The following is a 16139-nucleotide window of genomic DNA, read 5'->3' on the forward strand; positions in this document are numbered from 1 at the left end:
TTTCTTTATCGCCACTTTACTGAATGAATGAATTAATAAACATTAAAACGGAGCTGGTTTGTTTTCTCCAAGAACCCTGAGATTTGGAGCGCGAGCAGGCAGAGAGTGGCTACGTCACATCCGCCGACTCTCTCCGGAAGTACAGTTAATTTTTATTCACAGGGAGAGAAAAAAACACAGCTGTTGTTGAGAAAGAAAACATCAAAGTGAGTTTATCGGGTACGTGTGGTGGTTTTGCCTTGTTGGTGAGCTCGGTAAGCCTCAGTGGGAGCTGTGCTCAGTGTGTGGAGCTGCTGTTTTGTTCTTTGTGAGTCTCGCTGCGCTCATTTTTCTGCGAGTTGGCAGCAGCTAGCGTTAGCTTCTAGCTATCCATCAGCTAACTGACCATTTCTGCCTGCCTGCTTTGCTCTCACTGACAACTGCCTCCCTCCTCCGTTAGATTATCCCTTAGAGCATTTGTTAAAATCAGTAATATGTAGGTTGTACGTCGTGTTACTTGCTAAGCAGTTACAAACACTTTAATTCCAATTTATCTGTTTGTGTCCACCATTAGCCTGCCTTGTTGCATGCATGATACACATCAGCTGCAGATCTATGGTGTAATGCATGTTTGGCTATGAGTTTTTGCATGTTTATGTGTTTTTTAGCAGAAATTAAATTTAAAATGCAAAGAAACGGATAACTCAAAGTCGGTTTTTATCAATAACTGTAAGAGCAAGTTGTATTAGGTGAACTGCTTGGGAAATAGTGTTTGCACGCTTACCGAAATCCTTGTTTACCTTTTTTTAAAATCTCAATTAAATTATTTAGAGTAGATTGTATTATCAACAAAAATGACTGTAGTGAGTAAAAGACAGTTTTCAAATAATGATTCCATTTACTGAGGAAGAAAAGCTCATGTGCAAACGAGTAGTGAATTCTTAACCCTATTAACTCTATTGGCGGGGTTATATTACTATAAGAATAGACTATCTCTTCCACAGCAGCTAATCATATTTGAATCCAGACTTTGACTAGGCCACTCCAAAACCCTCATTTATATATTTTTTTAATTTCTTATTTCAAATCTTTCCACTTGCTGGCGTGCCAAAGTTTTGCTCTTTTGCATAAACACAATGTTCTCAAGCGTAAGGTTCTCAAGATGATGGCTGGACATTCTCCTGAGTGATTTTCTGGTTTAGTAGAAGTGATTAAATCAGTTATGACTAGTCATCCAGGTGTTGTAGAATATGGATGTGGTGAAAGCATTTTTAGCCAGATATGATTTGACTCTATACTCTTTGGTCAGCAGTGCATTTTACCTCAGAATTTTCCCGTATGCTAGTTTTGCCCTGTCTATATTTTTATTGTTGACTCATGAACATTTACCTTAACTGAGATATGTGAGGTCTGCAGTGCTTCAGATGTTGTTCTGGGTTATTTTCTAACCTCTTGAATGAGTTGTTGATGCCTGCTGCTATTATTTAAAGAACATTATTAAAGAACAGTTATGGGGTTTGGATTGTTGTCCTTTTTGACCACCTCATATTGTCCATGTTTCAGTGTTTGGAAATGAACTACTGTTGCTGGTTGTGAAACAGTTTTACATCATGATACAGCCGTTACCATGTTTGACAATAGCTAGTGCTACTGTGTGCTTATGTTAAAAAGTCTTGCTTTGAGACAAAAATACTTCTTTTCATTGTGGTCAAAATGTCTTTGTGTGGTCTCAATTCACAGTTTAAAAATAGTTCAAATTTGATTCTCCAGCAAATGGAGCTGATGCAGATTAAGACGTTTTTATGACAAGATTTTCATTGATAGGTTTACGTGTCCCTAGTTGTAAACTTTTTAGGTAAACTTTTAATTTTATTCATAATTTTTTTGTTATAATTTTAATTCCATAATAAGTAGAGACAGACATTAACACCTTTTTATTCAGACCAGATTTTAACTTCGTTAACACAGTAGGGTTTGTAGAAGAAGTCTCCTTTTTGTTGTTGAGACCAACAAAATATAAAACATTTGAACCAAAAAGGATAGAAATCTGTACATCTTTCTTTTATTGAGGCAAATGTCTGAGACCCACAGTAGTTATTTTTAATACATAGCATGTTTAAGTTATTACCGTGCAGGTAAAAAGGAAATAACACACTATAATTATTTTTGCTTTTTAACAAAAACATGCCAATTTTGGCCCACTGTTCAAAAAGTTTTAGCAGCACTGCCAGCATTTTATTTTATCTAATTGTAAAAGTTCTACAGGAGGTTCAAACTTCTCAAAACAGGGTGTTCTAAATTTAACTCATTTAACTCAAAACTCATTGATAAATAAGGCTAAAATTAAGCTGAGAATGAACGGGCTGTGATTAAAAGTCAGCACAATCCCAGGAATCAAATCTAAGATGAATTTACCTTTACCGTGGTTAAATATCCAGCTAGAATGATATGAGCAGATGATTAATGACATTGATTCTCATTTGTGGCTGTTTTTAATTTACATCACTGTAGTCCAAGCCTCATTGTGCTTTTCTATTTCTACAGAATGCCTGCCTCAAAGAGAGAATTGTCACCGCCTGAATCTCAGCCCAAGATGAGGAAGGTGGAAGAGGATGGAGATGATTTACAATCCAAAACTGGACCAACTAGCAAATCTCCCAACACCGAAACTAAGAAAAAAAGATCTTCTATGGAAGATGAAAATAATTCATTAACACAGAGTTCTCCTTCAAATGATTCCAGTCCAACCCCCTCAGACCCACCTCTTAAAAAAGCCAAGCTTCAAACAGCCACAAGTGCCTCATGCGGAGAAGCTCCCTCACTGCAAGCTAACTCCAAAGGTTCCCTGAAGCGGACTGCCTCAGCAGAATCTGATGAGGAGCTGAGCAGCGACATGTGTAAGGTGGACTTGTTCAGAGAGCGGGATGATGAAGACAAGGCCCGCTGCATCAAAAAATATTCCAACAAAGTCAAAGCTAAACGCAAAGCAGAGGAGGGTACGTCTGATCCACCGGACACAAGTCACGATTCGTCACCTGCATCATCCGATTCTGTACAGATCGAGCACAACTATGGTAGAAACTCGGATTCAACATCTTCTCAAAGCTTATCAGATACTGATCAGCAAGAAACTTCAGTTGATGCATCAAATCTGGTGGGGTCTGAAACAGGAACGGTTGACTCTACAGCTGAAGAAATACAACTTTTGGAGTTTGAAAGCCAAGAAAACAAAACATCTTCAAGAGAAAATGTACTTTTTTCCTCTTCTCAAGGTGAGGAAACGATAGATAAAGTTGGGTCCACTGAAATCCTAAAGGGCGTAGATAATGAAACACTATCACCGTCAGAGGAAACACTACGTTCAGTTCCCGAAGATGTGAATACTAGCTGTGGAGGTGAAGGTCGCTCTCCATTGAGCCATCAGTCTCCTTCTGAAGAAAATCAGTGCAATCTAAAATGTGAAACAACAAAGGGTGAGCAGAAGGAACCCGAAACAAGAGGAGACCTGAGTTTTGGAAAGGTACACAAAGTGTCATCGGATGAAACAAATTCCCCTCCAGTGATGGAAAACTGTAAACAAGAAACCCAGGCTGAGAAAAACGGAACAAAAGCAGAACCCTTAACATATTTGAAAGAAGAATCAAATCCTGAAGAGAGACACCATAAGGCTTTGGGAACAGACGGTGACTTGTGTGAGGATTTGAACAAAACACACGAAAACTCTGAGGAAAGACTTAAAGAAAGCAGCAGAGAAAGGGTTGACTTACAGTCTCCTTGTACTGGTGCCAGTTCTGATCTTCCTGCAGATGAACAGAATCATAGCTTGATCCGTGACACTCAGTCTTATTGTCGGGAGATTTACGATAAAAATCAAACAGCGGACCTTTCTGAAAATGTCATCCTTCCACTGAATCACATAATTCAAGACAACGTGACCAAAGTAGAATCTTCAAACGTAGACAAAGAGACTGTTATGATCATTCAATCTGCTGCTGTACCAAAGATTCAAGATAAAGAGGATTTACTGGTTTCAAATCCAAGCGTTATGGTTGATTTACAAATCTGGGAATCTGCTGCCAACCCGTCCACAGATTTTCAAAAGCAGGAAAATGTTGGAATCATGGCAAGCAAAGATACAGTGAGTGAAGCAGAGAAACAAAATATAACAAAAATACAGATAGGAATTACATCAGAGATCATAAATCCCAGTACTCCAGTGGAAATGCAAAAGCAGGAATTCCATAAGGTCAGGGAACCTCCTACAGTTGTATCTACGCAGAGCCGTGATCATGTTACAATTGATAAATGTGAAAAGATGAATACTGTTGAATGCTCTGGAAAATTTCAGGGTCAAAGTGGGATGGAAACACAGCCTGTTGCAGCGTCTAAGCTTTTAGAACACGAACCGGAAATACAAATGCAGGAGAACCAAGTCAGTGAATCTACCACTGTAGAAAAAGATCCAAAGTCTCCAGAATGTTTTGCGACAACGGGTGAGACTCTAACAGAAGTGGACATGCAGACCTCTAATATATCCAAGGAGGTCTTTGACAGGACTGTGATAGAGCAATCACACAGTCAGATGAAACAGCTGGTCAGTGAATGCACCACTGGCATATCTGATAAAGCTCACAAAGATCTGGAGAGTGCAAATAATGCTACTGAGACGCACAAGGAAGTAAACAAAGAAAACAAGATTATGTCGGAGGCCGTGTCAAATATTGCTCCTACAGAAGAAACCGAAATCCAGCGGTCTAAAGAACCCAGTGATAGACCTAACACAACAAATAAAGATCTGGAGAATGCAAATGGCTCTTCTCAGAGTCAAATAAATGTTGAAGAAGCTGCAGACTCCAAGGATGAGGTCTGTAATATTGCAAAAGTCGAAGAAATGCAAAGCCAGTTGTTCACTGAACCCATAACTGAGATACCTGAAAAAGTTTACAGAGATCAGGATGGTCCCTGTACTGCTCAGGCTCAAATCAACATTAATGACCTGTCTGCAGCAACATCTGAGGAGGTCTCAAGTATTACTCTTATAGAAGAAATGCAAACACATGCAATCGGGGAACCTACTACAGAGATAGCTGAAGAAATTCAAAAAGATCCAGTTAGTCTAAAGTTGGCTTTTGAGACTCAAATCCATGTTCATGTCACACCCGAGGAGGTTTCTAACACTGCATCTATTCAAGGAATGCAAAACCAGATGGTCAGTGAACCTACCATTAGTGACAAAGCTCATGAAAATCAGGAAAATACTGGGATCACTGTAAAAGCTGCTGCTGCTGAGAGTCGAGGAGAAGAAAATTCAGAGGTTGTAGCTATTACTCAGATGGTAACACCAACAGACATTTCCAATGATGCACAGACTCCAATTGAAGTTGATGTTGCATCAGAAGATCTTTGTAACATGGCACCTGTAGAAGAAATCCAAACCCAAGCGGTCGGTAAACCCGTGATTGACATATCCAGTGAATATCAGCTAGAAACTGCTGGAGAGACTGTTTCTTTATCACCAGAAGTGTTGCAAAGCCAACCGATAAATGAACATGTTATTGACATGAGCAACGAGGTGCAGGAAGATCCAGAGCATGCAAGTTCTGCTCCTCAGACTCCAATTGAAATTGATGTCACAGAAGAGCTTTCGAACATTGCACCTGCAGAAGAAATGCAAACTGAGATCGTTAATAAATCCCCCTTTGATGTATCTGATGAACATCTGGAAAATGCACATTCTAGAAGCAGTGAAGATGTTGCATGCGTTTCTGCTCAGATTCAGTTAGAAGCTGCCTCATCATCAGAGGGGTTGCAACAGCAACTGATGAGTGAATCTACCAGTGACATTAGCAGCAAGGTGCAGGAACATCTGGAAGTTACAAGCTCTGCTTCTCCGACTCTAATTGAAGTCAATAAATTTGAGAATGTCTCTAACATTGCACCTGTAGAAGAAATGCAAACCCAGATGGTCAGTAAGTGCAGTATTGAAATACAAGATGAAGCTCTTACAAATCTGGAAAATGCTAATTCTACAACCAGGGACGAAGTATGTGTTTCTGTTGGTCAAAAACAAGCTGATGGAGAAATTGTAGGCACATCGGTGGAGGTCTCTGTAGCTGCATCTGTAGGAGAAATGCAAACTCAGCTGGTCAGTGAATCTACCAATGACATTCCTGATGATTACCAGAGGAATGGTGTTCAATGTGTTCATGTTGATCAGAGTGAACTGCAAGCTGACGGAGAAATTCCTGCCACATCACAGATGCAATCTAACTATCCTCCAATAGACGACACGCAAACCCAGCTGGTCAGTGAACCTAACATACCCAAAAAAACACAGAAAGACATGGAGAAAGAAAGCTGTGCAACTTGGACTCCAATAGAAGTTCTTGCAGAGGCCGTAGACATGCAAACACAGCTGGTCAGTGAACCTACCACTGACATACCAAAGGAAGTACAGATAGATTTTGAAAATGTAAATTCTGTAGCTCAGACTCAAGTAGAAGTTGGTCCCACATTAAAATTCTCAACTGTTGGATCTTTTGAGAAAATGCAAACCCAGCTGGTCAGCGAACCCAATGTTGCCACACCAGATAAAGGTCATGACACTCATAAAACTTCAAGTCATCAGAGTAGCTTAGATATTACATGTGCTCCTGATACTGCTCAGAGTCAAGTAGAACCTGATAAAGAAGTTCTAAGCGAAGCCACATCCCAGGAAGTCTCTAACTTTCCTCCAATGGAAGAAATGGAAACACAAACAGTTACTGAACCTATTACTGAGATACCCAGCGATGCACAGAAGAATACAAATGGTGCTGCTCTTCTGGTAGTGGCTGCAGGCTCACCCAAGGAGGTCTGTAACATTGCCCATACAGAAGAAATGCAAAGATCGAATGTCAGTGAACCTAATCCAGACATGTCAGCTGAACCTCTAGTTGAAAACTACAACAAGGTGAATGTGGAAATTGTAACTGTAACACAGATAAAAATGGAAGTGGACACAGCAGTAACAAAAGGGAGTCCAGTTTCACCCTCTTCACTGCATAGAAATAAAAATCAAACAGAACTTGACATGGAGACATCAGAGAAGAGTTTCAACATTGGTTCTGTGGTTGAAGCACATAGGCAGGAAAATCTCAATGTAAGTGAACAAACAGCAGGAGATAACTTTGATGAAGTTCATGATGATGTGATGATTGACAACAAAAGTGTGAACAAAACCAGCTATAAAGAATGTGTGACTGTAGAAGATCATCCAATACAATCTGAAATGCAATACACATCGGCATCAGAGGATTTTACAGCTACATCATTAATGGAAATGCAGAAAGAGGAAAGTCTAGATGAAACTGATGTTTTGAGTGCAAACTATCCAGCTGTGGAAATGCAAAACCAAATGAGTCAGGATGTTGAGAAAAATGGAGATTCTATGACTGTAACTGTTGCAGAGAATAAAATGGAAACTCACCCCGACTCTGAAGTAAAGAGCTTTGCTTCATATTCTACTGAAACACAAATCCACCAGATCTTTGATGGAACTCAGTCTGCAAGTGACACAAATGAGGGTAGTGAAGAAGAGATCAAGGCAGTGGAAGAATTTGTTGGCGTAGGTGAGAATAAAATCGAAGTGATTAGGACACAGCCTGTTGAGGAAATTTCTCAACCAACAATGGTGGTAGTAACCCAATCTCAGAAGAGCCTTGATGCCAGTCAGTCTACTGAAGACTCAAACATGAGCATTGAAAATGAGAACGAGACTTTCAAAGAACCCCTTGTTATTGCTGGGAATCTAATCGAAATAGAAATGCAAACACCCAAGCTTCTGGAGGAGATTTCTCAACCAACGGCTAACATGCTAACACAAAGCCAGAAAGCTCAACAGGGCCTCAGATTGTCTTTTTCACCAGCTCCTCCTGAAACACACAACCAGGTGAGCATTAAAGTAGCCGAGCCTGTAAGAGAGGCTAAAGCTGTCGAAAAATGCACTGGTATTTTTGAGAACACAATGGAAATACAAGCAGTACCTCTTGAAGCGATTTCTCAACAAACATCTCAAAGACAAACTGACACCCAGAAAAGTCTTGTGAAGGAGACTGTAAGAATTATATCTAAAAAGTCCCCAGAAAGTTTTCCCACGATGGAAAGTGATGAAAATGAAAATCAGATTTCTGAAGAATGTGTCACTGTTGCCAAGAGTCCAAATGAAATGAAAATTCAAACGGTAATAACGCAGGAAATCTGTCATGGAAATGATAAAGATGATGTCAGAGAATGCCCTAGAAGTTCTTATCTTTCAGAAGAGGTAGAAATGCAAAGAACAGAGGGACTGGAGATTTCCCAACCAACATTTACAGAACAAGAACATAACCAGAGAGCTCAGGAGGTCACTGAACTCACTGCAGACACCCAAATTTCAGCTTCATTGCTACAACCTGAAACACAGATTCAGAGGCTTGATCTTTGTATGGAAAATGATAATCAGGCTGACAGAAAAAGTCAGAGTATTACAAAAGAAATAGAAATAAAGAAATCAGAGTTGCCTGAAGGGATCTCCCACCCGTCATTTATGGAAGAAATCCAAAGTCAGAGAGACGAGGTCAGCGAACTCCCAGCAGACCCTCAAGCAGAAAAAGACTCTCCCCCTGCTGGGAGAGCATTAAACTTGATCTCTGTTAACGCTCAAGTTGTCAGACCTTCTGTAACAGACATACATGCATCAGAAACACCTACTGAGATTTATTTTGAGAAATCTGTTGTTCACCATCAACAGCAAAGAGGCAAGGAGGTTGCTGAAGAGTATGGAAATGAAAACGAGGTCACCTCTTTACATGAGAATGTTCTAGAGACTGAAACTAAAATGGAAACGTCTGCAGAGATGGACAAGATTTCTTCTCTCGAAACTGCAGCAGAACACCACAACCATCTGGCAAAAGAAATCAACGAACACAGCACACACATATCAGACAAAGAACCACTTCCTGTTCCTAACTTTGAAGTTACCAGGAAGACGGAGCTTGTTGCTGAGGATATAAGAACAACCTCATTAGAAGATGACATAAGTAGACAACTAATTGATGAAATCAGTGTTGACAGGCCTGTTGGTAATCTTCAAGAAGCTGATGGGAGCAAAGTAGTTGTGTTGGTTTGTACCCAACAAGATGAGTATGGTGGTATTCAGGCATTAGAAGATGAGATTAGGACAGCTAATGAAACAGAGGTCCATTTTAATGATAACCAGGTAGTTTATGAACCGATTAGTAGTCCAGAGAGCAACAGTGGTGGTGAAATTTATACAAAAATTGAGCTGGGTGGTAGCATTTCTGTTCTGGACATACAGAACACAGAAATCCCCCTCACTGTGGGTGATGGAGTAAACTTTTCAGTCAATGATGTCAAATTAGGAATTGCTCACCCTCAGCAAGAGGACAAAGAAGAAATTACTGTTCCAAACAGCCAGAGTTTGGAGGAAATGGGGGTTCAAACTTCTGGGGAGGTACAAGGTCCCACACATGCCCAGTTGGAGCAGAGTAACACAATGGCAAATATTTTAAGTGTTGACATCAGTGCTACAGATGGCCAGTCAGATGACGCTGCAGAAAAAAGTGAAAGAAGTGCCATTCCAGAGTGCACTGGTGCAGTAGAGTTTCCCAAGCAGGTACAAGAAAATGTTACACTTCAGGACACTCAAACCCACAGTGAAGTCGAGATAACAGATGGTGCATCCGAAGAGTATGTGATCCTGGAACCAGTTTTGGAGAGTGAAATTCACTTGGATATCTTGACTCAGGCTGCAGCTGAATCGGGATTGTCAAACCCTCCCTTGGAAGGCGGATTGCTGGGTGAAGAGCCAAATCAAAGTATTTTAAATGCCTCCCAGAAGATGGGGATACATGAAGCAACTGACAAGGTTAAAGATGCTTCTGAAGCCAGCACAGAGGAAGTTTTACCTCTGGATGTTCTTCACAGTGCTCAATATTCTGAAGACCATACCTCTACTGGTAATGTGGATTCAGAAATGTCAAATGCTGATACTCAGCCCTCAACTGAAGATGGTAATGTAGCAATAATGGAGAATGCTGACCGTAACTTGGAGCTACAAGAAGTACAGATTCTCCAGGATATTGAGATTGGTCGAGAGATTGTTGTGGCAGAGGAGGATGAGGAAGACGATGATATTAAAATAATAAAACCAACTTCCAAACCAATTTCTGAGGACCCTCCAAAGTCCGAAGAGAAGGTAGTAAATAAAAATAAAGATGTAATTAGCAGTACTTTGAAGGAAAAAACTGAAGATGATAAAAAGGTACCTGAGGTGGAAAAACCTAAGAAACAAGAAATGAATACACAAGCAAGAACCAAAGCTCGTCTTGCAGCATTGGCCGAACAAAAGGCTGCAGAGTCAAAGAGAGCGGCACAACGACAGCAGCTCAACCTCCTAGCGCTCTGTCAAGAAATTGCAGAGGACATTGCCACCGACAGCATGTTGTTGAAGAGGATAGAGGAAGAAAAACAAGCAGCAGCAGCGGCAGCTGCCAAAGCTGAAGCCAGCAAGAGGGAACAACCAGCAGTTGCCACACAAGATACAGAGCCAGATAATGTCGCAAGCCCTGCTGGGCCAGAAGGGAACTCCACTTCGGTGACCCCTGCTCTTGACTCGTCTGCTGTCCAACCTTCTACTGCAGAGTCGGCTGAACCCAAACCAGCCGCAGAGCCTCAGAAAAGACGTTTCTTTATATCGCAGATTTCAGTGCCACTGAAGGCCCATGAAAAAAAGAAGCTGACCCGATATCAGAGACTCAGGCAGGTTGAGCTGCAAAGGGAGAAAATGTCTTGGGCTCGTGTGAAGAAACTAAAATCTGATCAAGCAAATCAGATGTTTTCAGACATTGACTGGCAAGCGCCTTTTTCTGACAGTTTTTTAATGAGTCCCATAACTACTCCTCCTCCACCAGCGACGAGTCCATCAACAACATCCCCCGCAAACCCTGCCCCTGCCAATAAGCCTGCTCCACCACAACCAGAGTCCCCTAAGGCTGAGCCAACTGTAATGGAACCGACTAAAACAGAACATTCTCAAACTCAGCCCCCTAAACCAGAAACTATCAGAACTGAGCTTTCTAAAAAAGAAACAACCAAAGTTCAGCCAGTAAAAGCTGAAACTACCAAACCGGAACCACCTGTTGCTGAAGTTCGTAGAAGCACGAGGCAAAGCAGGGCTCAGGCATCTCAACCTGTTGCAGCCGCTCCAGGGCCTGCTCCAAAAGTGACCCGGTCCGCAGCCAAGAGGACTCTGCCAGCAGTTCCTCCTCCTATGCCCAACGGACTTAAAGCTCAAAAACTGAAACCTGTAGAGTACACGCCGTACAAACCCAGACCCAAGTACTCCCCAGATGACTTTGAATTGGATGATGACGACATGTTGCTAGTTGCTCCAAAAAAGCCAAATCAACCCACACAACCGCCTCGCCCCGCCATCCCTGCTCACCGTCCTGCAACTTCATTAAAACCAACTGATTCACCACAACTACCTAACCAGGCAAAACTGAAAGTTCAGAGCACACCTGGACAGATTTCAGGTCAGTCAAAGTCCATCACTGCAGCTCAGCCTCAGATAAAGCCAACACAAATCAAGCCTACCATTCCAACCCCTCAGTCAAAGCCTACATCTGCAGCTTCTTCAAAACCAGTTTCTTCCAAACCCAACTTGGCTGCAGTTCAGCCCAAGCCCGCCACTTCGACCCCTCCTTTGTCAAAAACAGCTGGTGTAAGTGTAACGGTGCCGAAGCAGCCAGCTCCAACAGAAGATAAGCCACCTCAATCAAAACCTTCAGTGGCTGAAGCTATTGTAGCTTCAGTGCCTCAGAAACCCGAAAATCCCCCGTCCCAAGAGAATAAGAAACCCAAGGTAATTCCAGATTGATTTGTTTTAAAGTATTAGCACCAGTATTATGAACGTGCTATGACCGACGCTTTTCTTTTTTGTGCACAGGGTACATCTGGTTCGTCTTCACCAGTTTCTGCCTCTTCCGTTACACCTGAGGACAGTACCAACATCTCTGACACAACAAAGTGTGAAGAAATATCTGCTGGTTCGTTGTTGCTGTTGTCATCTCAATTCAATGCAGGACAAATCTGCTACTTTTGCTTTCAGCCTTTTAAACTTCTCTGTCTTAACATGAACCATGTTTCCATTTTAGAATCCATTTCTTGTCCAGCAGTTACTACGGCCGTTCTGTCTCCAGGGAGTAACACAGAATTAGCTTTGACAGAGGAGAAGACATCAGAGAAGCCCTGCCAGCAGTAAGAAGATTCATTTTGGTGGTTCACTGTCTAGCGCTCCTCCTCCCCTCTGCCACACACCCCCAAGTGAAATCTGTGTTGATTTGACTAGGGTTCTTGCAAAGTTGTGAGAAGTCTAGAGTTTTATAAGACTGTTTTCCAGGTCTGGATAAGTATGGAAGGAGAAAAGAGTATGGAAAAATATGTTTCAAAACATTATCTCCCAATCTGTTGCCTGATATTAGTTTCCCTGCCTGTTTGTTTGTTTGTCTTTCATCCATCCATTTGTCCAGTCATCCACCTGTTCATCTATGGAACCATCATTTCCTCCATCTCTCCATCCATTTGTTCTCTAGTCTGTCATCCATCCCTCCACCCAGAAGTCTTACATTTTGGGCATAGGTGCTCAGGTATAACAAAGGGCACCTTGTGTGTCACTTGGAGCGTTATTAGTGTGAGATGTTTTACAGGCCACACACTACACTAAAAAACAATTCAGAATGGCACTTTTTGTCCAGAGGAAAAGGGCAGGTGCTCTAGCACCACCTAGTGTCTATCTGTACACTGCTCTGAACTCTTACCACCCATCCATCCAAGTATCCATTTTCCCATTTGTTATCCGTCTCTCTGTTTGTCCAGCGTACCCCATCTATTCATCTGTTTGTCCATATGTCCATAACCCATTTATTTGTTCGTCCATCCGTTTTGTTTACCCATACTGTTCTTCCATCCATCCATCCGTTTGACCATTGTCCCAGTTTTCCATCCCATCATCTCTTACTGTCTGTCCATCCAGCCGTCCATTTCTTCATCCAATATTCCATCCATCTCTCCCATTTGTTTGTCCAATTTTCCTTAGTCTATTCACCCATCCATTAGCCTGTCCATCTGTTTGTCCAACCAACCATCCATCCATCCGTTTCCAGGCTCCATAATTAAAACTCGACTTCCTTACAAATATGTTAATACTTGAAAAAAATTGCTAAAAAGTTCTGGGATCTGACTTGGAAGAAAAATTCCTGATGTGTGTCTGTTTTACAGCGGAGAAGAAAAGCCACAAGAAGCAGCGACTCATCAAGAGGTCGACAAAGATGGCACTCAGACAGTAAAAAACTTTGCCCTCATCATTTTACCAAAGATCTCGTATAGACTAAACAGGACAACTGTTGCATGTTTTGTAAAAACTGTCATCTTTTGTCTGCCAGGATGCGGGACAGAAACATTTTGGGCCAGAAGCCTGCAGCGTGTGTGGGATGCTCTACTCGGCTGCCAACCCTGAGGATGAATCTCAACATTTACTGTTTCACAACCAGTTCGTCAGTGCTGTCAAATACGTGGTGAGACCAGTCTGCATTCACACAAACCATATGTCGAGAATCTCTTTCGTCGCATTCATTTTTATCTGTTTAGCTCATATCTTGTGCTTGGTTGAGCTAAACTGGCACAAGGCCTGAGCTTGTGCCTTGTGCCTGTCCTTAAACCGGAGTTTCCTTAAACTTTTGACCCGTTTAAGGACACTCCGATTATTGTGATTGATATGGATAATCTCAGAGAAGACACCGTTTTCTTTTAATGGTTTAATATATGTTGTTTTCAGGGATGGAAAAAAGAGAGAATCATGGCAGAATATCCTGATGGCAAGATCATTCTCGTCCTCCCTGATGATCCCAAATATGCCCTGAAAAAGGTCTGTTTCAAGTGTCGGGCCATTGCCTTCATGAAGAATGCAGAAGTGAAATCCATTGTGTGTCATTTTGGACCTGCTGTAGCTTGATAATTAATTGTCCATCTCAGGTGGAGGAGATCCGGGAGATGGTGGACAATGACCTCGGCTTCCAACAGGTGGAGACAAAGTGTCCCTCTCAGACCAAAACCTTCCTCTTCATCTCTATTGACAAGAAAGTGGCTGGATGTCTCATAGCAGAGCACATCCAAGAGGTACAAGACTGCAGGCTCTTAAATCTGTGCATAGCCGTTTTGTCCTTGAGGCTTTTGAAAATCAAGATCTTCTCATATCCACTCAAAGGGTTTCAGAGTGATCGAGGAGGCTCCTCCTGAGGGCTCAGAGGGGGAGAAGGTGATGTTTGAACGTCAGAGAGCTTGGTGCTGCTCCACTACGCCGGAGCCGGCCATCTGCGGCATCAGTCGCATCTGGGTGGTCGGCGTGATGCGGCGCCGGGCCATCGCCACACGCTTAATTGAGTGCCTAAGGTTGGTCTTAGGATTCATACTCAACATTTTCACATTTTACGAGCAAGTCCATTGGGATTTTAAACTAAACTATGAAAGTAGAAAATCTAAAAGTGTGGTTTGTATATATCTATATATATATATATGTTTCTTCTTTTCTTTGATGCCCCTAAATAAAATTCACTGCAACACTTCACACTTTGGTTGAAAATTGATAACCATGTATAATCTTTCTAAAATTGTTTTCCAACATCTCTTGGTCTAACACAAAAGAATGCATTTTACAAACAAAAAATATTTTTTACATAATTAAAGTTGCTTTTCTTTTTACACAGGAACAACTTCATTTATGGTTCCTACCTGAGCAAAGACGAGATCGCGTTCTCAGACCCCACGCCCGATGGAAAACTCTTTGCCACCCATTACTTTGGCACATCTCAGTTTTTAGTTTATAACTTTGTGAGCGGGACCCGCTCGATCCAGCCCAAAACTGACTCTGTATGACGGCCCGATGGAGGAGGCGGCGATGGATTCAAACATGAAGTCTTCACAGCATGACACAAATTACTCCCAAGAAGTTGGTGATTGGACTAAAACTCAGGATGACAACTTTAACTCTTCCGGGCATAGTATTTAAAAAAAACAAAAAAAAACCTAATCTATTTTCTTTAGATTCTTTTTAAGTAAAAGGTTGGTTTTGTTAGAATACACATGCATGAAATGAGAGCAATAGAGTTTAAAGAACATATCATTTCTGTGTTCAGCAAACGGAAACATCTTTTAAAGCTGAGTGAAGATGAGAGTCAGGATCTCCTGGACGGTGAGGCTGCCATCGTCTCCAGTTTATGGGTGTGAATTGTAGTTTGGAGCATTCGTCATGTGTTCCTGTATAAACCGAGCCATATGCTGTCCACGTTTTAGCTTTTTGCTGTCTTATTGTTGTTTTTAAGTTTCACCAATACTCTCTTTATTTTAAATTTGCTTTGTTGATGATTGTTAATTGTGTTTTATTTACCTCTTGGCCACATACCCCCTCCCATCCGGCATACGGATTTTTGTTAAGTTAGTGTAGAGAATCATCCTTATTCTTTAGCAACAAATTAAAATTTATATCAAATCATGTAGATTTATGCGTACTACTACGAGATTTATAACGGAAGATGAGAAAGATCTTAAACCTGTGTTTGTTTTTGTTTTTGATATTAAGGTCCAGTCTTCACACGAGGGTTTAGATCACACTCCAATTAACAGCATCATCTCTTAATTTCTTCATCGTTAAAGCGGTCGCCTTTTAGAGACATTTTGTGTAAGAAAAACAAGAAGAAATTGATTTATATAAACCTCTTATGTAAATATTTATTTAAATAAACCATGTAAAATATTTGTTGATGCTGTCTAGTGGTGATTATTTTTGTTTAATGTAGGAAAAGTAGCGCTTAATGTACACAGATGTGGGTTATCAATAAATGTAATTGAAAGGTTATTTTAGTTAAGAAATACAATTAAAAAATCTAAATTTATATTAGATGCCTTGTACACAGAGTAATGCATTTCATTGTTCACTTCAAATGATTATTAATAGCGCTAATGATTTTTGTTTGCTGGCAATTCTGGTCATATGAAAGCATAAATAGTTAGAATTAGCTTTTTACAAATAACTTCATATATAAAATATTAGCTCCTATTACATT

The 16139-nt window shown here is 41.1% G+C and overlaps 1 protein-coding gene across 3 annotated transcripts; it reads left to right on the top strand.

Annotated features, from left to right (window-relative positions):
- The first annotated feature begins 106 nt into the window (after nucleotides 1-106).
- Nucleotides 107-15832, top strand: LOC103456849 (protein MLP1 homolog). 3 transcript variants are annotated; one of them, XM_008396664.2, is made up of 10 exons: nucleotides 107-206; nucleotides 2524-11884; nucleotides 11969-12068; nucleotides 12177-12279; nucleotides 13300-13363; nucleotides 13464-13595; nucleotides 13856-13945; nucleotides 14053-14196; nucleotides 14285-14469; nucleotides 14784-15832. In XM_008396664.2, the coding sequence occupies exons 2-10, from the start codon at nucleotides 2525-2527 to the stop codon at nucleotides 14950-14952; spliced, it is 10347 nt and encodes a 3448-aa protein (XP_008394886.1). In that variant the 5' UTR covers nucleotides 107-206; nucleotide 2524; the 3' UTR covers nucleotides 14953-15832. The 3 variants fall into 3 exon arrangements, with proteins under 3 accessions (XP_008394886.1, XP_008394887.1, XP_017157375.1); XM_008396665.2 differs by having other exon boundaries at nucleotides 129-219; XM_017301886.1 differs by having other exon boundaries at nucleotides 177-254.
- The last annotated feature ends 307 nt before the right edge of the window (nucleotides 15833-16139 follow it).

Source organism: Poecilia reticulata, linkage group LG20 (assembly GCF_000633615.1).
Source record: "Poecilia reticulata strain Guanapo linkage group LG20, Guppy_female_1.0+MT, whole genome shotgun sequence".
NCBI lineage: Eukaryota > Metazoa > Chordata > Actinopteri > Cyprinodontiformes > Poeciliidae > Poecilia > Poecilia reticulata.